The sequence below is a fragment of the Otolemur garnettii genome, unplaced genomic scaffold (assembly GCF_000181295.1).
Source record: "Otolemur garnettii isolate 467f Iridium unplaced genomic scaffold, OtoGar3 scaffold00010, whole genome shotgun sequence".
NCBI classification, from domain to species: domain Eukaryota; kingdom Metazoa; phylum Chordata; class Mammalia; order Primates; family Galagidae; genus Otolemur; species Otolemur garnettii.
This window is the reverse complement of record NW_003852405.1, coordinates 9,710,793-9,737,444: the sequence shown is the minus strand read 5'-3', so window position 1 is coordinate 9,737,444 and position 26,652 is coordinate 9,710,793. Positions and strand designations below refer to the sequence as shown.

The following is a 26,652-nucleotide window of genomic DNA, read 5'->3' as shown; positions in this document are numbered from 1 at the left end:
TGTCCCATTAAGTTGTTAACTTCCTCTCTTTCTGTTCTCTTGAGGAAGGCTTGTAATGCTATAAATTTCCCTCTTAGGACTGCCTTTGCGGTATCTCAGAGGTTCTGATAACTCGTATCTTCATTTTCATTATGTTCTATAAATTTGGTAATTTCCTTCTTGATCTCATCTTTGACCTATCTATCATTCAGCATAAGGTTATTTAGCTTCTATGTTTTTGTATGAGTCTGCAGATTCCTGTTGTTACTGAGCTCAACTTTTATTCCATGATGGTCTGAGAAGATGCATGGAATAATTTCTATTCTTTTAAATTTACTGAGGTTAGACTTATGATCTAAGATGTGATCGATTTTGGAGTATGTTCCATGGACTGATGAGAAAAATGTGTATTCAGTTTTGTTAGGATGAAAAGTTCTGTAGATGTCTGTTAGGTCCAAAAGTTGAAGAGTTAAATTTAAGTCTAAGATTTCTTTGCTCAGCTTTTTTTTGGAGGATCTGTCCAACACTGCTAAGGGAGTGTTGTAATCTCCAACTATGATGGCGCTGGGAGAGATCAAGTTGCTCATGCCAGTTAGAGTCTCTTTTATAAATTGAGGTGCATTCTGGTTAAGTACATAGATATTGATGATGGAGATCTCATCATATTGAGTATTGCCCTTAACAAATATAAAGTGGCCATCTTTATCTTTGTTTACTTTTGTTGGTTTAAAACCTATCGTGTCTGCAAATAAAATTGCAACACCTGCTTTTTTCTGCTTTCCATTAGCCTGGAATATAGATGACCATCCCATCACCCTGAGTCTATATTTGTCTCGCTGCTTTCGAGATTTTCTCTTAAAAAAAAAAAAAAGATTTTCTCTTTCATATTAACTTTAGTGAAGTTAATTATGATGTGTCTGGGGGATGTCTTATTCAGATTGAGTCGTTCTGGGGTTCTGAAGCTGTTTGCAATCTGAATTTCAGGATCTCTTGACATATCTGGAAAGTTCTCTTTCATAATTTCATAAAGAAGAGCCTCTGTGTTTTGCAAAGCAATTTTGTCACCTTCAGGGATTCCTATAAGGTGAATATTAGTTTTCTTCAAATTATTCCAGAGCTCTCTGAAAGAATGATCCATTTTTGCTTTCCATTTCTGATTATCTTTGGATGTTTGGACATATTCAGAAGCTTTGTCTTCTACGTCTGAGATCATTTCTTCTGCCTCCTGCACTCTGTTACCAAGAGATTCTACTGTATTTTTCAGATCTTTGAGGGCTGCAATCTCTTGCCTTAATGTTTCAGAATCTTTGGTGGTTTTGTCTTTGAATTCATTGAATTCTTGAGTGAACTTTCGGAATGCTCCTTGAATTTCTAGTTCTATCTTTGCCTCTATTCTGTTTATCTTATTTGCAACCCAGATTCTGAATTCAATTTCTGACATTTCAGCTAGTTTTTTATAAAAGGGATCTTCAGTTTCATTTGCCACATCCTTTCTTGGGGTGGGGGGTGACCTACTCTGGTTGTTCATATTACCAGCCACATCCTTTCTTGGGGAGTTTGATCTACTCTGGTTTTTCATATTACCAGAGCTTTTCCGCTAATTCCAGCCCAGGATTATTTTACCCCGTTTGACTTTTCCCATTGAAGTTTGTCAAGGACCTATATGGTGTTATGTCCTGGGAGACTGGGGACCTGTTTGGTGTGGTGGGGCTAAGTGGCTCTGTCTTATTTTCAGCTGGTCTCTGTCCTACCCTAGTGATTCAGTTACTCTTGGTTGAAGTCTCTGCTGTGGAGAAATACCAGCAATTAAGTCACCCCGCCCCCCACAAACAACAATTGGGCAAGAAATATCAAACCTTCCCTCAACCATATACCCAGGGTGCCCCTTTGCATAGTCCCTGGGTGGTCTGCCTGGTTTAAGGGGTCCAAATCAGATGTCCCAGTCAGCACCAGTTTCAGGTGGAAGAGTTCAATTGTCTCCAGCAGCTAGATAAGAGGGGACTGCTCGCAGCTCAGATATAACTTGCTCCAGTGCTCCATGAGGGCAAAGGGACCCACCTAGAAAATGGGTTAGTCTGGGAAGTTTAATACCTTCTTCCCTACCTTGTGCCCAGTCACTTGTAACCCCCCAGGTCTGTGACCCTATTCACTCCAGTAGGCAACTGCTCCTGGGGTTTACGACTGCCAAAATCACCTAGAAATCTGCGTCCTGCAGGGGGCCTTGCGTGTTTAAATTAGGCTGTGAAAGTTCTCTCAATTCTAGCCCCTCACCTTCTGTCTTGGTGTAGCAAGTAGCAAATCTAGTAGCAAATCAGAGGCTACTAGAGCTAATGAGCAACTCAACCCTGGGCAGCAATTAGAGTTTATACTCAGGTGTCAATCCCTGCCTCTGCCTGCCCACTGCCTTTATCTCAACATTCCCCTGAGGGTGAGGTTCTCCTTGGGAAATCTGAGTCAAGTCCGGCAGGGGAAGAATTTAAGCTTTGGAAGTTCTTGCCATTCCTGCTTCACACCTTCTGTCCCGTCTAAATTCTTCTGCAAGTCAGAGGCTGCTAGAGCTGGTGAGGAACTCAGCTCTGGGCAGCAAGCTATTAGAGTTTACACTAAGGTGTCAATTCCAGCCTCTGCCTGCCCACTACCTTTGTCTCAGCTATACTCTCCTGAGGGCTGGTGCTAATAGTCTATTTACTTACGAAAGTTACCAAGTCCGTTCCACCTGTGGCTGCTGTCCGGAACCTCTGGTTGCCCAGAGACACGGGGTTTGCTTATCTGGAATGGCATCAGTTCACAGCTCAGGATGCCACTTTTGCTGTATGGCTTCCTCTGAGCCAACTTTCTTCTCCTCACCCCCCCTGCCACAATCAGCACAGAGCAGCACCAGCCCTTTCTCCCTCCACTTCTCTCAAGGAGAGGCCCAAGAATCTGGACTCCATAGGTAACAAACCTCCAGACTTGGGGGTGGGTGGGTGCAGAATCTTCTGAGTTCAATGTTGCAGGTGGAGAATATATACAGTTTTATACACTTTTACAGTTTTATGCCTGGCAGGAGGGTGCTGTGGCATGCCAGCAGGGGTAGGGGGTCTAGTTTTTAGGGGGGTTCTCCCATGTGATAAAGTGGGAGGATATTTGAACTCTGCTCACTTGTTTGCATGGAATAAACTGCAAGCCCTTATTGTGGGGGAGGGGACTCCCATCCGCTTGGTGGTGGATTTTGTACCTTTTGTTTGTATTTTTGGAGTCGCAGCTCACCTCAGGAAGGTTGAAGTGCGCTCTTCAATCTTCTCTCTTGGCTCCGCTTCAATCCATCAGCTCCCTTGCTAAACTTCTGTCCTTTAAACCTCCTCCTGGACAGGAGCTTCTGTAAAAAGCTGGCTGCAGTCCGCCATCTTGGCTCCCTCAATATGTCTAGTTTAGACTTTTTTTTTCATCTGTGGTTTATGTTTTTTGTATCCTAAGAAATCTTTTTCTATCTTTACATGTTATGATTTTCTCCCATGGTCTTCTTATTGAAGATTTATAGTTTTAGCTATTGTGATAGGTCTGTGATACATTTCTAGTTGATAGTTGATGTGAGCTAGTTAACGTTAGAGGCTCATTTAAAAACGCAGATAGCTCATTGTTCCCCAACTATATGTCAAAATGACTGTCATTTCTTTTTGGAACCTTTGTCAAAAATCATTTGACTAATACTGGGAATGTTGGCTCATACCTATAATTGTAGTACTCTGGGAGGCCAAAGAGGAAGGATCTCTTGAGCTCAGGAGATCGAGATTATCCTGAGTAAGAGTGAGACTTCATCTCTACTAACAATAGAAAAATTAGCCAGGCATGGTGGTGGGCACCTGTAGTTCCAGCGTCTTGGGAGACTGGAGGATTGCTTGAACCCAAGAGAGTTTGAGGTTACTGTGAGCTAGGCTGATGTCATATCATATTAAACTTGGCAACAAAGACTTTGTCTCAAAAAAAAATCATTTGATGAAATATGTATGGAGTAATAGACTGAATATTTGTGTCCTACCCCCTTCCCCATTCAGATGTTGAAATCCTAACTCCCAGTGTGATGATCTTAGGAAGTAGGACCTTTGGGAGGTATTTAGGTCTTAAGAGTGGAGCCCTCCCCTTCGTGAATGAGACTAGAGTCCTTATGAATAAGATTAGTGCCTTTATAAAAAGGGACCCCAGAGAACTCTCTATGTGAGATATAATAAGAAGACAGACATCTGCAAATGGGGAAGAGGAGCCTCACCAGAACCTTATGCTGGCACTCTTAGGCTTCTAGTCTCTAGAACTATAAGAATTACATTTTGGTTGTTTATAAGTCACATAGTCTCTGGTACTTCATTAGAGCAGCTTGAGCTGAAACATGGACCTAATTCTGGACTGTATTCTGTTCCCTTGACCTACACTTCTGTCATAATGTCAATACCAGTTTTGATTACTACAGTTTTATAGTGAGTCTGGAAGTTCAGTAGTTTAACTCTTTCAACTTTGTTTTCTTTTTCAGAATAATTTTGGTTGTCTAGGTCCTTTTTATTTCCATATGAACTTTAAAATCACCTTGTCAGTTTCTACCAAAAAACCAGCAAGAATTTTGCTTGGGTTTGAATTGAAACCCAGTTCAGATAAATCTGAGACAAAAGAGGTAATCTTGTATGGGAAAGCAGCCAGCTGGCCACATTAAGTCTTTCCTTGAAGGAAGATAGTGTAAACCATCTCTGTGGGTATAGATACTACAGTTTTTGGTGGTTGATAGTATTCAGATTTTTTTATATTTATTTTTTTGCCTGAAATAGGTAGGTTATTACTGAAAAGGGTACGTTAAAAATCTCTAATTATGACTAGATTTATCTGTTTTTCTTTTTAGTTATCTTTTGCTTTATGTAATGTTTTCTTTTTACTTTAAGATAGAATCTCACTCTGTTGCCCAGGCTAGAGTGCCATGGCATCAGCCTAGCTCACACTCAAATTCCTGGTTGGGTGTGATGAGTGTACTCAGTTTGGACTGTATCTTGGACATTTTGAGTATTCTATCATAAGACTCTAGTTTCTTCCCAAATTGTGTACATTAATAGCCACTGGGGAGGGAGGAAAGGTAATGCCTGTTGGCTGACATTCACCTTGTATAGGACATGAATGGGTGAGAGGCTTCACCCTATAGTTCCTGTGGCTGTAACTCCAGTAGGAGGGTGGGAGGAAGGAGGATCATCATCTCTACTCTCATTCTGGTCCAAAATGGGGTGGTCAGCAAAGCTTTGTACAGATTACACAGTATCCAACTGAAAGGATTTCTTCCTTCAGGACTGCTGTCTTCTCAGTCCTTTGGTTAGAAAGAGTAGATGTTTCTTGGGGGCTTTTTGTTGTTGTTCTATTACCTCTTGACAATTCTAGGTTGTGAGTGGCTGTAACGTCCATGGGGGGATACATAGTGGCAAAAAATCTTCAGAGAATTCCTTACCTGATTATCCTTCAACTCCTGAGGTCTCAAGCCAATTTGCCTCAGTTTCTTTACATTTCAGAGTCTTCTGGCAGTTACTCTTTGCCTTTGGTCCAAAGTTTTGGGTGTACTTATCAGGAAGAATTGGGTGAATATACTTATTCCATCTGTCTGGAAGTTTGGTATTTTTTAATATGCCAAATTAATTGTGTTGTAATTTTATTTATTTGCCCTGTTTATTTTGTTTTTCAGGCAAATGAAGATAAAACAATGTCAACCAACCTAAAATACCTGTCCTTGGGAATTTTGGTCTTTCAGACTACCAGTTTGGTTCTAACGATGCGTTATTCTAGGACTTTAAAAGAGGAGGGACCTCGTTATCTATCTTCTACAGCAGTGGTAGTTGCTGAACTTTTGAAGATAATGGCCTGCATATTGTTAGTCTACAAAGACAGCAGTAGGTATCTAGGTTTTTGTTTTTAATCAGTGCTGTTTTTCAATTTACATATATACGTAAATGTATATTAGTAATTACACATTTGAATTCTTACATTATCTAATGCCCTAGTATTAAGAACATTTCAATATTTAATAAAAAAAAATTTATGAAGAGCTTAAGTCTAGTAATGAAGATATTTTATCTTAATCTCTGTCATGATTCATATCTTTTGGTTAATACTGTAAATATAAAACATAGTTTCTTGCATTTATAGTAATTTGAGAATATGGGTAAATTTCATAATCATGTGACTGTTAGAACTTTAGAAGAAATAATGATTTTGCTAAAGTAAAGGTTTTTTATTTTATTTGCTTTGTTGATTAGTAAGCAGTGAGTACTTTTACATACGTTTTTTGAGTTATAATTCACAAACCATATAATTCACATATTTAATGTATAAAATTTAATGGTGTTTTGCTGTATTCCATTTTTTAACTTTTTAAGTTGTGGCAAAATGTGTATGTTTGTGTGTGTATATATATATATTAAAAAGTATAAAATCTGCCATTTTAGCCATTATTAGTGTACAGTTCATTGGTGTTAATTACATTCACAATGTTGTACAACCATCACCACTGTTTTCAAAACATTTTCATCACACTGGACAAAACCTCTGTAACTAGTAAGTAATAACTCCCCTTTCCCTTGCCCTCAGCACCTTGGAATCTCTAATTTACTCTGTGTCTCTGAATTTGCTTATTCTAAATGCTTTAGATAAGTAGAATCATATAATGTTTTCCCTTTTAGGTCTTTCACTTAGCATAGTATTTTCAACCTGTATTGTAACATGGATCAGAATTTTACTCCTTTTTATAGCTGAGTAGTATTCCACTGTGTAGATATACCTCATTTTGTTTGACCATTCATATGTTGTTGGACACTGGGTTGTTTCTACTTTTTGGCTGCTGGAATGAACAATGAGTAATGCTGCAATAGATGTACAAGTATCTTGAGTCCCTGCTTTCATTTCTTTTGGGGATGTATAGATGTGGAATTGCTGGGTGAGGTGGTAATTCTATGTTTAACTTTCTAAGGAATCTTCCAACTGTTTTCTTTTTTTTTTTAAATATTTATTTATTTATTTTTGCGTTTTTTGGCCAGGGCTGGGTATAAACCCGCCACATCTGGCATATGGGGCCAGCGCCCTACTCCTTTGAGCCACAGGTACCACCCTTCCAACTGTTTTCAGCAGCAACTGGATCATTTTACATTCCTACCAACAATATACAGTGGTTCTAATTTCTCCACATCCTCATCAACACTTATTATTTTCCATTTTAAAAAAATTACAGCCATTCTAATAGGTGTGAAGCAACTTGTGTTTCTCTAATGAGTAATGAAAATAACTTTTCATGTGCTACTGGCCATTTGTATATTTTCGTTTGAACTGCATCTGACATTACTTGCTAATAGATTGGGTATGTGAGGAAAAAAAGAGGAATCCAGTTTGAGGAATAACTGCTGGGTTTTTAGATTAAATTACTGGGTGAATGGGTTCTGCAATGAATGATATAGGAAAGATAGATTTGGGAAAATTAAGCCTTCTCTTTGGGCCTTATTAGGTTCGAGATGCCTATAGGGAGATATCAAATAGTAAAGTCTATGAATATGAATTTATATGAACTAAAAGATTTGTCATTTTATATATTGCTTTTAAGTTAAGGATTTCATGTGATAATCTAGTATATACTAGACGAGAAGAAGGCCAGGCTGAGCTCTGTCACCTTCCTAATATTTAGAGGTCAGATTCAGAAGGAGGAATCAGCAAAAGAAGACTGAAGGAATCACCAGCAAGATAGAATGAAAATATACTAGGAACACTGAAAAATAATAGTGTGTTTGTTTTGTTTTTAAGGCATAGATGAGCAGAAGTATCCACTGCAGTTAACATTGTGGAACCAAGATATCTTGGTTCACATAATATAGTTGCATTGCAGAGAGATGCAGGAAAACCAACTTAGATACACCGTACACAAAATAAATTCCAACTGACTTTAAATTTGACATTTAAAAAGTAAACTTTATGTCCTTAGCACTATGAATGGTTTCAAATAAGATATCAAAGGAACAAATAAGACTGATGGCAGTAGGCAGCAGGGCCATGGCTGCTGAGCTGTGCTGAGGTAGTGGGGACCTGCTGCATGGGGAAGGCCTCTCTGGGCTGTGGTACTACGGTGGGCTAGAGAATCCCATGAGGTAGGTGGGGAACATGTTGACCACCTCTAAGCAGAAACTACCAGGCACAGAGACTGAGAAATTCCAGGTGGTCTACCATTTTGATGCCATCAGAGTCTTTGGGTACATAGCTTAAAGGTGGCACAGACTCCCTGACAGGGGTGGGCCTTGCCACTGGGTTTCTGCTACTATTCCCAGGGACCCATGACTCTCAGCGCCCTGTGCCTTGTAAATGGAATAGCCAGCTTTGCCCTGATCGTGCTGTGCTGGATGAGCTGTTTCTTTTGGAGACTGGGTGGAATCTTGTTTGCAAATGAGTCTGGCACTATCCTTCTGGTGGCTTACTGACCAGGGCTAGTGGCAGAGTACATACTGTCCTGTGGCAGATGTGGTGCTCCTGACAGAACCAAGGATCAGCCTTAGGAGTTTGTTCATACATATCTAGCAATACAGTGGGAGGCAGACCTACCTCACCTGCACTGTGGGACACGTCCTGGACAGAGAGCATTTCCCTCAGATGTTTGGGCTTCTGGACAAGCTCAAATGGAAACCCGGAAAGTAGGCCTCCGAGGAGGGCCATGTGCAGTGGCTCACACCTGTAATCCTCGCACTCTGGGAGGCTGAGGCGGGTGGATTGCTTGAGCTCAGGAGTTTGAGACCAGCCTGAGCAAGAGTGGGACCCTGTCTCTATAAAAATAGCAGGTACCTGTAGTCCTAGCTACTCAGGAGGCTGAGGCAAGAAAATCACTTGTGCCCAAGAGTTTGAGGTTGGTGTGAGCTGTGACACCACACGTCACACGGCTCTGTCTCCTGAGGGTGACAGAGTAAGACTCAGGATCAAAACAACAACAACAACAACAACAACAGAATCAGACACCTGGAGAATTTGCCAAGGCCCTGGGAGCTTGTCTTCAGGGAAAAAGAAATTCATAAGGCAGAAGCTGGTGACCAGGGTTAGGAAAAAGGCTCTGAATGCAAGTTGTTACTGCAGTTGTATACGACATTCATTCAGAAAGGGCCAGGAGGTTCTGTTAAGAGCAAGTTCTTGGAGGAAGCTGCGCCAAGGTCACCAGACAGTCCACGGCTGTGAAATTGGAAGATAGGGGTGTGGTATAGGGAGTATAGGATTTAAAGTCAGAAGTATTAGCTTCTGTCAGTTTTCAACTCCCTGTACTTAAGCAGGTTATTGAGTCTCTTTGAACTTTGGTTTTCACATCTATGAAGTGGTAAGTCCTGTCTGTTTCGTGAGATGGATGTGAGAATAAACAATAAATGTCAAGTATGTTGCAAACTCAATAGCCTGGAATAAATATTAAACATTTGGTCAGAGGTTACAGTGTGGTGAAAAGATCCTAGGCAGTCAGTGATGATGTCCAGAGCTATGTGCTGTACTCCTTCCAGCATCCAGGAGAAGGGAGTGGGTGAAGCCTGGATCCATAGGATAGTGACTATACCTTGACTTGGGCATGATGTCATCCAAGTGAGCACAGCATCCCACCTCAGATTTTATTTACCACTCAGAGGTCTAGGGGCTTTTTCATTGGAAGGCTTTGCAGTGTTATGAAGCCAGATCAGGAGGCTAAGGCAGGGGGAGCACTTGAGTCCAGGAGTTCTAGCCTGGGTGACAGAGCAAGACCCTGTCTCCTAAAATAAATAAATGAATGCAGGCAAGAGGCAGATAAACTGTAACAACAGCAGAGGCACAAATAAGCCATAAAAGAAAAACTTGATAATTTGGGGTACATTAAAATGAGAAATATTTATAAATCAAGCCAAGTAAGAAGCTAAGCCACAGATTGAGAGAAGACACTTATATCACTTGGAACCACCAAAATCAATATCCAGAATTACAGAGACTTCCTACAACTCGGTAAAAAAGACAACAACTCAACAGAAAAGGGGGCAAAGGATATCAGTAGGCAATTCATGGGAAAGGAAACCTGAATGACCAATAAATATATAAGATGCTCAACGTCACACTGGCAATCAGAGCAATCCAATTACAACAGGGACACAATTCCACTGCCCTCAGATGGGCAAAAACAAGAAGTCTTAACAATACCAGGAATTGGCAGGAATGTGAAACAGACTTTCCCCAAGAGCAAGTGAGAAAGACATGTGATAGCATTGATTATTTAAAATTTTAATTAAAACATTTTAAAATGTGCTAATATTTGAGATTTTTTCTGGTAAAACTAAGAAAAAATCTTTAGTAACTTTTGTTTTAATAGTTTTTTGACTTATTTTGGAATGAGGGAATGATGCGTGTCAGGTAGCAATCTTTAAAGTTTTTTTCCATTTCAAAAGACTTGCTAATCAAAGTTTTCCTGTTTTATATCGAGAAAGAAAGTAATCTACAAAGTGTCATTGTTGGTAAAGTGTTTCCTTAGAATTTTTCTTTCTTGAGAGATTTTTATGCTCTTAAAATTCTTTAGACATTTTTTCGTGACTGATACTATAGGTTGGCTAGCTCAAAGTCCATTTCTAATCCCTTTCTCCATTTCCTATCTCTAATATGGAAGAAATAAAGGAAAAGACTTGGCTTCCGTGCAGCTAGGGATAGCTATGCAACACAGTCCTGTTCAATAAGAACCAAAAAAGATGCCTGCTAATTTCTTCTTCCTTCTTGCTGCCTGAAATAGGAAACTGAGAGGTGCAGCAGTCATTTGATGACCTTGTTGTGATAATCATATGGAAAATAGATGAAAAGTATGAAAGTAAAAAGTCAATACACTATATACAGTATTACATGAGCGTATCTTAGAATAGTGTCTATTCCTGTATACCAGGTATATTTCGGTTTCAAAAAAATTAGATATATATTATTATCGAACATGTATTTTGGCATCCAAGAATTTTTTCAAGTTCATATTGCAGAAAATTTTAAAGCCAGTTATTCTACTCTAACATAGTTATTTGTTTTTCTGCTCCCTCTTTTTTTCTAAATACATGGTATATTTCTCTTGGACAAAGTTTTAATCATTTGCAATATAAAGAGACGTAAGCTTAATTTACAGCAGGATTCTGTTAACAGGAAAGAGATAATCCAATTTGACTATTTGATGATCCAACTGAGCCTGGAATATTAATTTCAGCCTGTTCATCACCAGAATGGGCTGCAGGGGTTGGAAGGTTTCTAACAAAGTTCATCAGAAGGCCTGTATAACAAGATCGTGTTAGGGATCCATGCAACCAGAAAGCGTTAGTTTCTCATAACTCTGAGATCCTCTCTTGGTTGATGGCAGTTGGCGCATTTGGGGCACCACTTTGGGTTTCTCTCAGCCCGAAGTCTCAGGGTAGAATGGAAGAACAAGCCTTCTCCCAGACTGCTAGGGCAGCCCGTGCCTGAGCTGATCAGGTTTGTTTTCAGGTCTGTGACAGTCATTTTTAAGAGTGAGTTTATTTGCTTCCAGGATCCACCTCCCCACTCCTCTCAGAATCCTTTGTAATCCTTTGCCCTTCTTTTCCCAGCCAGACACTGTGGCACCTTCTGCAGCTTACTTGATGCAGCATTGCCACGAACCTTGAATTTGTTAAAAATACAGTATCTGCAACTGCAATAAAGTGAAGCACAATTAAAGGAAGTGTGCCTGTAGCAAGAACCCTGATCCCTGGGCTGTTAGAGAGCTTTAGGTCTGGACTCATGCTCTGTGAGACAAATCCCTGCAGGACTAACCAACCAACCAAAGCCACTCCCTGATTGATTTGTCTATTTTTATGATTAAAATCTCACAATTATTAATTGGCATGGATGAATGATGATACATGGAATACACAAAATAGAAGTTTTTATAATATTGTTATAATAAAGAATACTTAATTGATAGAGTAATCCTTTGAACTTTTAATATCATAAGTGTATATACGTATGCATGAGTTGTGTATATATGTAGATACATGTATATAATCAATCTGATTACATATCAGAATGAAAGAATATAAGGATAATACTCTTCCTATTATATATCGTCACAAAGTTATATTTTAGACCTAAACATATTTTAACATGTACCTCTGTTTTCTTTTTACATGAATGAGAAAATAGTTCTTGCGAGAGAGGATATTTAATTTATTCAGTTAGTTAATTACTGATTTTTCCCATTTCGTATTTTCTTCTAGAATGTAGTGTAAGAGCCCTGAATCGGGTACTACATGATGAAATTCTTAATAAACCTATGGAAACGCTGAAACTTGCTATTCCTTCAGGAATATATACTCTGCAGAACAATTTACTCTATGTGGCACTGTCAAATCTAGATGCAGCTACTTACCAGGTACTTAAAATATGTATCTTTACTTCCTTAAAAGATTTTGTATTGAAACATAATATGGGTGGCACCTGTGGTTCAAAAAAAGAAACATAATATGTATACATATTTATGAGATACACGTGATATTTTGATGCATGCATATAATGTGTAATGATCAAATCTGGGTGTTGAGCATATCCATTACCTCAAACATTTATCATTTCTCCATATTGGGAGCATTTCAAATCTTCCTTCTAGCTATTTTGTAATCTATAATTGTTATTAACAGTAGTCACCCTATTGTGCTATCAAACACTAGAACTTATTCTGTCTGACTATATGTTTGTACTCATTAACCAAGCTCTCTTTATCCTTCCCCTCTGCTTCCTTCCCAGCCTCATTCTATTCTCTACCTCCAACTTTTTCAGCTCCAGTATGTCCACGAGAGCATGTCTTTCTGTGCCTGGCTTATTTTACTTAACATTCATGTTGTGCAGATAACAGGATTTCATTCTTTATTTGTGGTTGAATTGTATTCTGTCGGGTATACAGAGGGCACCCAAAAATGTATACACATTTTAAGAAAGAAAAAACTGTATTAAAATTGTAATATTCAGTATATACTGATAACATTTGTTATCTTGTATAGTATATCTTTTGTAATCGCAAAGTCAAACGTGACTTCAGTATTACAATTTTAATACTTTTCCTTCTTTCTTTCTTTTCTTTTTTTTTTTTCAGAGACAGAGTCTCACTCTGCCATCCTAGGTAGAGTGCCCTGGCTTTATAGCTCACAGCAACCTCAGTCTCTTGGGTTTGGGTTTGCCTCAGCCTCCCGATTAGCTGGGACTATAGGCGTGCATCACCACACCCAGCTAATTAGGTTTTTTTTATCTGTTTGTTTTTCTGTTTTTAGTAGAGATGGGGGTCTCACTCTTGCTCAGGCTGGTCTGGAACTCCTGAGCTTAAGCAATCTATGTGCCTTGGGCCCCCAGAGTGCTCAGATTACAGGTGTGAGCTGCTGTGCCCAGACCAGTTTTTTCCTTTCATAAAATTTTTTTATCCATTCATTCATGGGTGGACATCTAAGTTGATTCCCTATCTTGGTTATTGTGAGTAGTGCTGCAGTAAACATGAGGGTGCAGGTATCCCATTGATAGACTGATTTCCTTTCCTTTGGATAAATACCCAGTAGTGGAATTGGTGGGTCATATGTTAGCTCTATGTTTAGTCTTTAGAGAAACCTCCATGCTGTTTTCTTTTTTTAGAAATTAGTGTCATTTAATTGAAAGAAAAATATGAGCCACAAATTTCTCTTCCCATGTGTGCGTTATACTAGGTTTTACATTTTAACTTATTTGTGTCATTCTGAAACAGGGGAATAAGATTTATTATGAGAGTTTTTTTACAATAATAAATGGTAATAAGAAGGTAGTTAACTATGTTCTCCATGTTACTTTTGAATTTTGTGCATTGGATTTACATTTCATTATGTTATTTTATGTCTAAATCTTATAAGCAATGCCTAGAAAAGTATTCACTAATCTTACATGACATGAAAATTTTAACCTCGGCTCAAGTAGCTAAGGCGCCAGCCACATACACCTAAGGTGGCGGGTTCGAATCCAGCCCAGGCCCGCCGAACAACAATGACGGCTGCAACCAAAAAATAGCCAGGCATTGTGGCAGGCGCCTGTGGTCCCAGCTACTTGGGAGGCTGAGGCAGAAGACTCGCTTGAGCCCAGGAGTTGGAGGTTGCTGTGAGCTGTGATGCCACAGCACTCTACCCAGGGGGATAGCTTGAGGCTCTGTCTCAAAAAAAAAAAAGAAAGAAAGAAAATTTTAATCTCAGTTTTTTTCTCCTTTTCTGCAAGTAATTATCAATGATTTTTTTTAATTAAATCATAGCTGTGTACATTAATGCAATCATGGAGTACAGTGTGGTGTTTTCTTTTCCTGTTCTTTTGAAGTTATAGCCATAAAGCTTTTGCCTAGATTAGTGGTTCTCAACCTTCCTAATGCTGCAGTGTATTTTCATTGTTAAAAAGGGGTCGTGACCCACAAGTTGAGAACCGCTTGCCTAAATCAATGCTCCAGATCTGTGTTTGTCTACCATTTTTATCTCACGGCACACTTGAAACTATAGTTAAACTTCTGCAGCACACATAAATTATGTCGATCAAAAAAATAAAAGGAGTTAAAGAAAAGAATATACTTATTGTGCTTTGAACTTCTTTCAAAAATAATTTATAATGATCTTTAAAATTTTTCATAGCACACCAGTTGAAAATCATTGCTCTAGAACATTTCCCCTCTGTTTTCTTCCAGTAGTTTCATAGTTTTGAGTTTGAAGTCTGTAATCCATTTCAAGCTGAATTTTCGGTTGATGAGAGATGGAGCCTCCTTTCTTTTGTGTGTATTGATACACAATTTTCCCAGTGTCATTTATTGAAGAGGGTGTTGTTTCCCCAGTGTGTGTTCATGGCACTTTTGTCAAAAATTAGTTGGCTGTCAATACATGAATTTATTTTTGGGTTCTCTATTCTGTTCCCTTGATCTTTGAATCTATTATTGCACCAATACCATGCTGTTGTATATTTTGAAGTCAGGTAGTGTGATTCCTCCAGTTTTGTTCTTTATGCCCAGGATTGCTTTGGCTATTCAGGGTATTTTGTGGTTCCATATGAATTTTAGGACCATTTTTTCCTAATTCTGTGAAGAATGTCATTGGTATTTTGATGAGGATTGCATTGAATTTGTAGATTGCTTTGGGTATTGGGATTATTTTGCTTAATTTTTTCCTGGGTATATTTTTTTTTGTAACTATTATAAGTAGCATTCCTTTCTTGATTTCCTTTTAGCTAATTTATTACTGATTAATAGAAATACTACTGACATTTGTATGTTAATTTTGTATCCTGCAACTTGTATGAATTCATTTATCTGTTCTAAGAGTTTTTTGGTGGATTCCTTAGGTTTTGCTATATGTAAGATTATGTTGTCTGAAAGGGGAATGATTTGACTCCCTCCTTTCCAATTTGAATGTCTTGTATTTCTTTTTCTTGCCTGATTATCTAGGATTTGCAGTACTTTATTTAATAAGAGTGGTGAAAGTGAGAGCATCTGTGTCTCATGCCAGTTCTTAGAGGGACAGCTTTCAGCTTTTCCCTATTCAGTGTGAGGTTGGCCTTGGGTTAAGTCATATATGGCCTTTATTATGTTGAGGTATGTCCCTTCTATGACTAATTTGCTGAGAGTTTTTATCATGAAAGATGTTTTCAATTTTATCAAATGCCTTTTTGCATCTGTAGAGATGATCATATAGTTTTTTGTTTTTGTTTGTTTTTTGAGGCAGAGTCTCACTTTGTTGCCCCTGGTAGAGTGCTGTGGTGTCATAGCTCTCAGCAACCTTTAACTCCTGGACTCAACCAATTCTCTTGCCTCAGCTTCCCAAGTAGCTGGGATTACAGGCACCTGCCACAACACCTGGCTATTTTTAGAGGCGGGGTCTCACCCTAGCTCAGGCTGGTCTTCAACTTGTGAGCTCAGGCATGAGCCACCGTGCCCAGCCCATCACATAGTTTTTGTCTTTGATTCTGTTGATGTACTGTATCACATCTATAGCTTGCATATTTTGACCCATCCTTGCATCCATGGTATGAATCCCACTTGATTGTGCTGAATAATCTTTTTGATGTGCTGTTGGATTCCATGGGCTACTGTTTTGTTGAGAATTTTTGCATCTGTGCTCTCCAAAGATATTGGCTTATTATAATTTTCTATTTTTGCTACATCTTTGTCTGGTTTTAGTATCAAGGTTATGCTGGCCTTATAGAATGAGTTAGGAGGAGTTCCCTTCTCTTCAGCATTTTGGATAGTTTGAGAAGAATTGGTTTTAATTCTTCAGTATAGGCTTTGTAGAATTCAGCAATAAAACCATCTAGTCCTTGACTGTTTTTTGTTGGGAGACTTTTTATCAATGACAATCTCATTACTGTTCAGATTTTCTATTTCTTCTTGACTCCATCTTGGTGTCCAGGAATTTACCTATTCCCTGTAGATTTTCCAGTTTTTTAGTGTATAATTACTCAAAACAGTCTCTAATGGTTTCTTTGTATTTCTGTGGTTCTAGTTGTTATGTGTCCTTATGTGTTTCTGATTTATTTGGGTCTTCTCTCTTTTTTTATTGACTAGTCTCGCTAATGGTTTATTGATTTGATTTTCTTTTCAGTAAACTAACCTTTCATTTCACTGATCCTTTCCGTTGTTTTCTTTCTCTTCTCTCCTTTATTCTCTCCTCCCTTCTCCTCCCCTCCTCTCCTCTCTTTTCTTTTCTTTCTTTCCTTTTTTTTTTTTGAGGTAAAGTCTCACTGTGTTACCCAGGCTAGAGTGTGGTGGTCCTAACAGAGCTCCTGCCTCTGCCTCCTGAGTAACTGGAATTAAAAGCACATGCCACCACACCCAGCTAATTTTTCTATTTTTGGAGAGACAAGGTCTTACTCTTGCTCAAGCTCGTCTTAAACTCCTGACCCGAAGCAATCTCCTGGTTTGACCTCCCAGAGTGCCAAGATTATAGGTATTAGCCAGTGCACACAGCTTAAATTTTTTTAGAGAGAAAGTCTGCCCCCAGACTGGTCTTGAATTTCCAGCCTCCAGCGATCCTACTACCTTGGCCTCCCAAAGTTCTGGAATTATAGGCATGAGTCACTGTGGTTGTGTCTTAGTTTTGTTTTTTTTTCTTGTCACCATTTTTGTTACTTTTGCTCTGATCTTTATTATTTCTCTCCTATTAACTTTGGGTTTAGTTTACTCTTCCATTTTTAGTTGCTTAAGGTACATCATTAGATTATTTATTTGAAATCTTTCTACTTTTTGATACAGGCATTTATTGCATTAAATTTTCTTCTTAGCACTGCTTTTTCTGTATCCCATAGGTTTTGGCATTTTGTGTTTCTCTTTTTATTTATTTGAAGAAATTTTTTGTCTTCCTTTGTAATTTCTTCATTGACTCAGTGGTTGTTCAGGAGCATGTTTTTAATTTCCATATATTGGGGAAGTTTCCAGAGTTCCTGATTATTAATTTCTCATTTTATTTCTTTGTGATCTGCGAAAGATACTTGATATGATTTCAGTTTTTAAAGATTTGTTAAGAATTATTTTGTAGGCTTGGCACCTATGGCTCAAGTGGCTAAGGCTCCAGCCACATACACCTAAGGTGGCAGGTTCAAATCCAGCCCGGGCCCACCAAACAACAATGACGGCTGCAACCCCCCCAAAAATAGCCAGGCATTGTGGCGGTCGCCTGTGGTCCCAGCTACTTGGGAGGCTGAGGCAAGAGATTTGCTTGAGCCCAGGATTTGGAGGCTGCTGTGAGCTGGGATGCCAGGGCACCCTACCCAGGGGGACAGCTTGAGGCTCTGTCTCAAAAAAAAAAGAATTATTTTGTAGCTTAACATAGGCACATGGTCTGTTCTGGACAATGTTTCATGTACTGAGGAAAATGTATATTCTGCAACTGTTGGATGAAATGTTCTTTTATTGTCCCAGCTACTCAGGGGGCTGAGGCTGAAGATCTCTTAAGGTCAAGATTTTGAGGTTGCTGTGAGCTAGGACACCATGGCAAACTACCCAAGGCGCAGAGTGAGACTCTTTCTCAAAAAAAAGAAAAAAAAGAAAAGAAACATATAAAATTCACGCAGCACTAGTCACAACAGCCAAGATATGGAATCAACCTAGGTGTCTATTCGTGAGTGAATAGCTAAGGAAACTGTGGTACATATACACAATTGAATATCACACAGCCACAAAAAATGAAATGTTACCATTTGAAACAACATGGATAGAACTATAGAACATTATGTTAAGCGAAATAAGCCAAATACAGAAAGACTAACCTCATGTATTCTTCCTCATATGTGGGAGCTAAATGTTAAGAACAATTGATCTCATGGAGACAGAGAGTAGAGTGATGGTTACCAGAGGCTGGGAAGAGAGCAGGGAGGGGTGAATAAAGTGGAGATGGCTAATGGGTACAAAATTATAGTTAAGATAGTTAAACATAAATGAACAATATTTGATAGCACAACACAGTGATTATAATCAATAAGTTAAGGTATCCTTTAAAATAACAACATGGAATTGGAATGTTCTTAACAAAGAAATGTTAAAGGCATGAGGTGATGGCTACTCCAACTACCTTGCTTTTATTAATTTACATTGGATGCCAATATCAAAATATCTCATGTACCCTATAAAGATATATACCTGGTATATATCCATAAGAATGAAAAATTTGAAATTAAAAAAAGAAACATCTAAAAAACAATATTGCTGTTTTCTTTTTCAGGTCACGTATCAGTTGAAAATTCTTACAACAGCATTATTTTCTGTGTCTATGCTTGGTAAAAAATTAGGTGTGTACCAGTGGCTCTCCCTAGTAATTTTGATGACTGGAGTTGCTTTTGTACAGGTAACTATTCAAGATAAGTATGCCTTTCATTTTTATCATAGTTTTAAAACCTTATTTACTTTGCATGGAGAATATGTTTCTATTACTTGTCGAAGCAAACAAATGCTTATTTCTTACAACTGGCAGATATATTTTTGGGGTTTCTGGCACGTGAGATACTATATTGGAAGTGTGTCACAAAGACGTTAATAAAAATAAAATTTTATTACCAAAGAAATGAATAATTGAGTTATGGAAATTAGATGCCATGTATTAACAAACCTATTTGGTGGGGGGGGGGGTTGTTTGTTTGGTTTTTTCTTTTTTTTGCAGCTTCTGGCCAGGGCTGGGTTTGAACCCGCCACCTCCCGTGTATGGGGCTGGTGCCCTACTCCTTTGAGCCACAGGCACTGCCCCAACAAAGCTGGTTTTATTGGCTATCAGTAGCACTGGAGATTATTAGCCATGCTTTTATTGTCTGTCAGCTTCACGAATGCCAGTCTTTCCTTGTTATATCTTTCTAGTGATTCTGATTGGTTTCCTTCTTGGTATTATCTTCCTTGATATTCTCTTTAGATGCTGGGGTTGTTTGTAGACTTTTACTTTTTTCTAATTTATGTCCTTATTTTTGGAGATTTCATACATTCCAGAGATTTTTATTAACATTTCATGCTGGTAATTCTTTGGTTTCTGTCATTAGCTCTGATTTTCACTTGTAGCTTCAGATTTGTGTATTTAAAAGTCCCTTGCATATCTTCACTTGGTTATCCAATAAGGCTTATAAACGCAGCACATCTGAAATTGAAGTTTATGTCTTCCCTGCAAAACCTGCTCTTATTTCTATTTTTCCAGTCTTTACTCAGCCTGGGAGCTATCCTAGATGCTCTTCTTCTCCCTAATTATCCAATAATCACTGAGAGCTTTCTGATCCTGCTTTCTAAAACTTTCTGATATTGTCCTTATCTGTTCTCATTTTCTCAGTTCTTCCTTCCTTGTTTTGTTATCTTTTCCTCCTAACTGATTATTTCCACTCCACTTTTACCCATCCCCCAAATCCAGCCTCTGCTTAGTTACCACCATGGTTTATCTAATAATTAATCCAATCATATCACATCCTGCCATTCAGAGGGCCCCTATCACTTCCCCCAGAGTGTGGTGTGTATATCATAAATAAGTATTTTTTTATTAAGTCATTTGTACATAGATCATGGATACATTTATGCCATCATGGGATTCATTGTTTTTTTTTGAGACAGAGCCTCAAGCTGTCCTGCTGGGTAGAGTGCCGTGCATTACAGCTCACAGCAACCTCCAACTCCTGGGCTCAAGCGAGTCTCCTGCCTCTGCCTCCCAAGTAGCTGGGACCACAGGTGCCCGCCACAACACCTGGCTATTTTTTGGTTGCAGCCGTCATTGTTGTTTGGCGGGTCCGGGCTGGGGATTCGAACCCGTCACCTTAGGTGTACGTGGCTGGCGCCTTAGCCAGTTAAGCTATAGGCGCTGAGCTGGGATTCATTTTAAATAGATATTAAGACATTATAAATGGCACATCAAATTAATTTTTATAAATATTGCTTAGGATAAGCTAAAGTAGGTATTATTTTAAAAAATGGGGTATCTTCAATTAAAATATGTAATTAATTATTCAGTTGGAACATAGTTTTGACAAAACCAAGCAAATCACAGGCAAATAACTGAGACTTTAGGAACACTGACCTACAGGATTAAGCCCAGAATGGTTAGCACAACACTCTGGACTTTGTGATGTGTCTACATCTCCAGGCTCATTTTTGCTGCTCCACACTTCATAATCTGAATTTCTGCAACTGAACTGGCTTTTGAGGCTATTTTGCCCAACTGCGCACTTATTCATCTTCTTGTACGTATAATGACTTTTCCCTTCCTTTGCCTGGCTAGCTCTTACTTTTTTTTTTAAGACTCATTAAGTATTAGCTCTATAAGAATACCTTCCTAGCCTCATGGGCATAGTCTTTATCTCTTCTCTGCTACCATAGTACTTTGTGCGTATCTTTTCTAGGTGACTTATATTACACTTAAATGCTTGTTTATGTGTCTGCTTTCTCCCTGCCACTTGAGTTTTTTGAAGGCAGCACCTGTATTTCTCTGTTCCTTCCGTTTCTACTGCCTCATCAGCAAATTTTAAACATAATTAAAGATTAGGAAAAGCAAATAACATTCATTTCTATGTGATTAATTGTCAACTGATTTTAGGCACTGTAAGTACAGCTGTTTGGGAAACTTTCAGGGAGAAGTTTGGATTTAGGTTTGAAAGATAATAGTTATAATTAAATCTGCATATTGAGTATTTATATACCAGGCACCTTGCCTATGTTACCCTCTGTCTCAAAACAAACAAAACCTTACTGAATTGTTTGTACAGTGGTGCCAGTGTAAGTGCATGGTGGCAAGTTCATGAATTTAATTGTCCGATCTTATGTAATCCTTGTTTAAGGTAGATATTATTCTTTCCAACTTATAGAAGAATTGAAGCTCAGAAAGGTTAATTAAATTGCTTAAGATTATAGATCTAGTAGTGGCAGAGCCAGAATCAAAACACCTTAAACATTCTTCACTATTGTGTTTCAGTAGATCAAAGATGGTTAAAAAGAAAAAAAAGAAAGAAATGGATGGTGCAGCTGTGGATAAGCATAAGATAAGTTTATGGGATAATAATAAGATTCTGGGGAACAAAGGGCTGACAAAAGATGTGGTGAAAGATGAAATTAGAAAATACCGATGCTGGCTCGGCGCCTATAGCTCAGCAGCTAGGCGCCAGCACATACACTGGAGCTGGCAGTTTCAAACCCAGCCTGGGCCTGCCAAATAACAATGACAACTACAACCAAAAAAAAAAAAAAAACACAAAACTGGGCCTTGTGGTGGGTGCCTGTAGTCCCAGCTACTTGGGAGCCTGAGGCAAGAGAATCGCTTAAGCCCAAGAGTTTAAGGTTGCTGTGAGCTGTGACACCATAGCACAAACAAACAAAAAAAAAAAAAGAAAGAAAGAAAAGAAAATATAGGTGTTATCAGTTAATATGTGGTCTTCACTATTGAGCTAGGAGCTCTAGATTTGATGGCTTTTGGCTTTACGGCCTCCGTGGAGATTTGGAAGGGTGAGAGGTGTATCAGAGGAATCTCGTAGGAATCCTGTGCAAGGCAGACTGGTGGAAAGAAAGACTAAAGGAATGGAGAGCATAATGGGGCCAGTCAGTAGGGCTGGAATATCTCACAGTAGTGATGTAAGAGTTGTTACAAGAGAAGAATCAGAATGAGTTTGAGACTAATAAATATCATAGGGAATGGAGAGCAAGGAAATTTATATTTGGTGATTTTTAATAGAAATAAAGGCATCAAAAGCTGTGTTTGTTTTGGAGAGACATGAGTAAAATTTTAGTCACATCGGCTTGAAGGAGATAAGCTTCTGGACAGCAGCAATAGAAATCTTGAACTTGAACTCAGAAGAGATGTCAGTGCTTCTGACAGGAGATTTACTATAAACTAGGCTGTAGTGGAGAGCTTTGTTTCTAATAGGGTATAGCTTTGTTTCCAAGTATGGCTATTTCAATTTAATGAATTAGGCCAGGTGCGGTGGCTCACGCCTGTAACCTAGCACTCTGGGAGGTTGAGGTGGTGAATTGCTTGAACTTGGGAATTTGAAACCAGCCTGAGCAAGAGTGAGACCCCCATCTCTAAAAATAGCTGGGTGTTGTGTGTGTGTGAGGAGGGGCTGTAGTCCCAGGTACTTGGGAGGCTGAGACAAGAGGATCGCTTGAGCCAAGAGTATGAGGTTGCGGCTCGGCGCCTATAGCTCAACCGGCTAAGGCGCCAGCCACGTACACCTAAGGTGGCGGGTTCGAATCCCCAGCCCGACCCGCCAAACAACAATGACGGCTGCAACCAAAAAATAGCCGGGCGTTGTAGCGGGCGCCTGTGGTCCCAGCTACTTGGGAGGCGGAGGCAGGAGACTCGCTTGAGCCCAGGAGTTGGAGGTTGCTGTGAGCTGTAATGCCACAGCACTCTACCCAGGGGGACAGCTTGAGGCTCTGTCTCAAAAAAAAAAAAAAAAAGAGGTTGCTGTGAGCTATAATGCCATAGCACTCTATGGAAGGATGACAAAAGTGAGACTGTCTCCAGAAAAACAAAAAAGCTATTTAACACATGATTGAAAAGTCTTTGGTAGCCATGAAAAGTACAGTTTCAGAAGTAAAAGTGGCTTTATGAAGTCCAGGTAATAAAAGATCAAGCAGAAGAGTAAGGAAATAGATGTGAAAGAAAATTTAACTAGATGTAGTGTATCAATTCATTAGATCGAGGGTCAGTAACATCTAAGCCATGGGGTACCATGCCTGGTAGATGAGTGAGTCCCGTCCAACACACTTCCTTTCCAGTGTAAACAGGGTTTTCCTTTATTTTCTAGTGGCCTAAGTCTTTCCTGACAGTGTTTGGGGTGCACCTCCTGCCTTTATTGATGCTTGAGTTAGCACATTGTTTGCCAGGTGATCTCTGCTTTTGCTGAGGCAGCAGAGGGAATGTTAAGACTTTCATCCTTTCGTCTAAATATATTAAACTTTAAAGAATTTTCTCAAAATAATAGACTGGTCTCTGTAAAAAATGAAATGTAAAATATTTGTTATTTCTTAGGGTTTCTTAAAAATTGTAAGTTGTAATAGCAATATACTATCACTGTGGGGGAAGAAAGTCAAATGTTCTTTCGAAAGCTCTCCTCTGCAATTCCTAAGAATGATATTATTGGTCAGCTTTTCATTTTAAGGTATAGGAGTAGGCTCTTAATATGCACTTTGTAAAGTGTTACAGGAATTAAGCCTCAACTTTTTTTTTTTTTTTTTAGTGGCCCTCAGATTCTCAAGAGGTTGAGTCTAAGGAACATTCAGCTGGCTCTCAATTTGTAGGACTCATGGCAGTTCTTACAGCATGTTTTTCAAGTGGCTTTGCTGGAGTTTACTTTGAGAAAATCTTAAAAGAAACAAAACAATCAGTGTGGATAAGAAATATTCAACTTGGTAGGTTTCAGATTTTTTTAATATTGTTTTTAAAAGTGATTTAAAGATTTCTATACATCTTTAAATAAATAATCCTTGCATAAACCTGTGTATCCAAATAGCTGGCAATGTTTTTATCTTTTTAAAAAATATATTTTAAATGAATGCCTTTTATTCAGGAATATGAAATTTTAGGTCTGTGACATAAGGAAGTAGCTTGTTTCGGTCTTCGCCATTTGGAGTCTTACTAAATTTATCCTTTCTTGCTTCTTCTTTCCCAGAAGGTGTTGTTCATGACTTACAGATTTTACTCTTAGAAAAGGGAATTAAGGTACTTAGATGGAGGAAGTTTGAAATGATAAACTTTTCACCTCTATTTTAAAATTTTATATGCCTTTTTATTTCAAAATGTTATATTTTCGCTCTTAAATACTTAGGATTTTTCTAACTGAAGGTAAATAGTTTGAAAGAAAAAAAATTCCACACATTGAAGGATAGCCTTTGAACAAATATTTAACTCTTTGTAGTATTGTAATATTTAAACCCCCATGCAAAGATGCCATCATTTAGTATCCCTGGCATGCATTTATTTTTAATGATGATGCATAGAACTGCCCATATGCTGGGTCTGGTGGCTCACACCCATAATTCTAACACTTTAGGAGGCCAAAGTGGGAGGATTGCTTGAGGCCAAGAGTTTGAGATCAGCCTTAGCAACATAGCAAGACCCTGTTAGTACAAAAATTAGAAAAATTAGCTGGGTATGGTGGTATGAACATGATCTTAACTACTTGGGAGGCTGAGGCAGGAGGATGGTGTGAGCCTAGGAGTTTGGCCAGCCTGGTCAAGATAGGGAGAACTTGTTTGTCTCTGTAAACAAACAAACAAGCAAAACAACTCTGCTCATGTGAGAAACAGCTCATTTGCAGATTAATACGTTGTATTTTAAGCCTCTGTACTTGTGACTTTAGGACTTACCTTTGAAATCATTGTTGTTTTTTTTTTCTTTTCTGCCCATGTTAACTTTTATATACCATTTTACAGATGAGGAAACTGAAGTGCAGATAGTTTTTAATAACTTGTCCATGCTTACCCTACTCATTAGTTGTTGACACAGGATTTGAATCCAGGCAGTGTAGATCTGGTTACCAAGTCTCTCTGAATCAATGGTCATACAGGCCCCTCCAAGCCATACACAGTACATTGTGCCTGTATTTTAAGGCAGACCTTCCAAATTTGATTAAAGTCCATCCTTCCAGCTCTTTTCAAGTAATGAACCTTCATTTTATTACATAGGATTTAAGTTTCTCTATAGAATTTGTAGAAAGGTACCATTTTTTAAAAGAATAATCAATGTAAATATTTTTTTTTTCACAGAGCAATCGTGACACTTTATTTTTTTCATGTTCCCAAGATTGGGGAGACAATGTCTGGGAAACAAGCATGTTTCCAAATCTTGCTGCCACTCTAGAGGTGACGATTTTGTCTCCTTCCCATTGTTCCCTCTTCCTGTCTGACGGGGGAGAAGGTCAGAAGTTATTGGTCAGGAGCCCTTCATGGTCTTCAGGGCTCCCTGAAGGTTATTGCTAAGGGAACCAATGTCAATATTTCTAAAGCAAAATTGTATTAGCTTCTTTAGTTTGCATAGAAAGCAAGTTCACAGGCTTGAGAAAATTTGAAGAAATTCATCATTTCAGAAAAGGTGTAATCTATAGCAGAGTAGTTAATACCTTGTTTTACAGTCAGGCACTCAAATCTTGATTTTATCACTTATGGCCTATGTGACCTTAGGGAAGCTACTTAATCTTTTTCTGCTTTTCCTTCTTCATCTATAAAATTTACTTAATTACAGTACTACCTTATGTGTTGCTGTGAAGATTAAATGAAGTTAGTATATTTGAAATCTTTAGAATAAGGTGACTTACACATAGTAAACACTAATAAATGTCAGCTATTTATATAAAATGCAGATATCAGAAAAAATATTTAAAGTATGTGAGTTGCATAAAATTTTCCCAACTTGTAAGATAAAAATGGAAGACAGTGATTCATGGTGCTTGATGGATTTCTTATTCTTGGTAACCTCATGGTGGAATGCTCATAGAAAAAATGGTAAGCTGACTTAAAGTTTTGAAAGGACACTAAAATAAGTGATAGACAACCTGAAAATATAATAACAGAAATTCAAACAATGGAATATTTTTCATATATCAAAGTATTAAATATTAACAATTGATAAGATCCAATTTTAGCCAGAAAATGGAGGAATAGTAGCTTTATTACCTATTGTTGCTGGGAATAAAGATTGATATAACTTTGTTAGATACAAATTTTGGGAATGTTGACCAAAATTTTAAATAAATATAGGCTTTGATATAAAAATTCCCAGTCTGACAAAAAGTTACCCTACAAGAACACAAAGATAGATGTCTAAGGTTATTTATTTTAGCATTGGTTAGAATTATAAAAAGTACAAAACATTTAGAGGACTGGTTACATAAATTATTTGTATATAATTAAATAATGTAGTGGTTAAGATCATGGACTCCAGAGCCACACTATCTGGCTTTAAATTCCAAGTCCCCTTACTTACCAGTATTATGAGATCAGGCCTGTTATTTAACTTCTCTGTGCTTCAGTTTCTTCCCCTATAAAATGGGCATAAAAATACCTACCTCATGGGTTTGTAGTGAGTTACATACAGAAAGCATTTAGAATAATTCCTGGCATGTGGTATTACACATGTATTGTCATTACTGTCATCCACACAAGGGATATTAAGCCATGGTTACAGTGCAGTAGGTCTGTTCATCCTGACATGTATGACATGTATGTGTCCTTCTGTA

General features: G+C 38.3%; 1 protein-coding gene across 3 annotated transcripts in view; it reads left to right on the top strand.

Moving 5' to 3' along the window:
• Window positions 1-26,652, top strand: part of SLC35A3 (solute carrier family 35 member A3) — a 62,555-nt gene that overhangs the window by 23,706 nt on the left and 12,197 nt on the right. For all 3 annotated transcript variants that reach the window (XM_003784121.3, XM_023509862.1, XM_023509861.1), the window contains exons 2-5: window positions 5,666-5,870; window positions 12,207-12,361; window positions 18,684-18,806; window positions 23,656-23,827. In XM_003784121.3, the coding sequence (XP_003784169.2) occupies window positions 5,666-5,870; window positions 12,207-12,361; window positions 18,684-18,806; window positions 23,656-23,827 (655 nt within the window). The remainder of the gene's footprint in view (window positions 1-5,665; window positions 5,871-12,206; window positions 12,362-18,683; window positions 18,807-23,655; window positions 23,828-26,652) is intronic.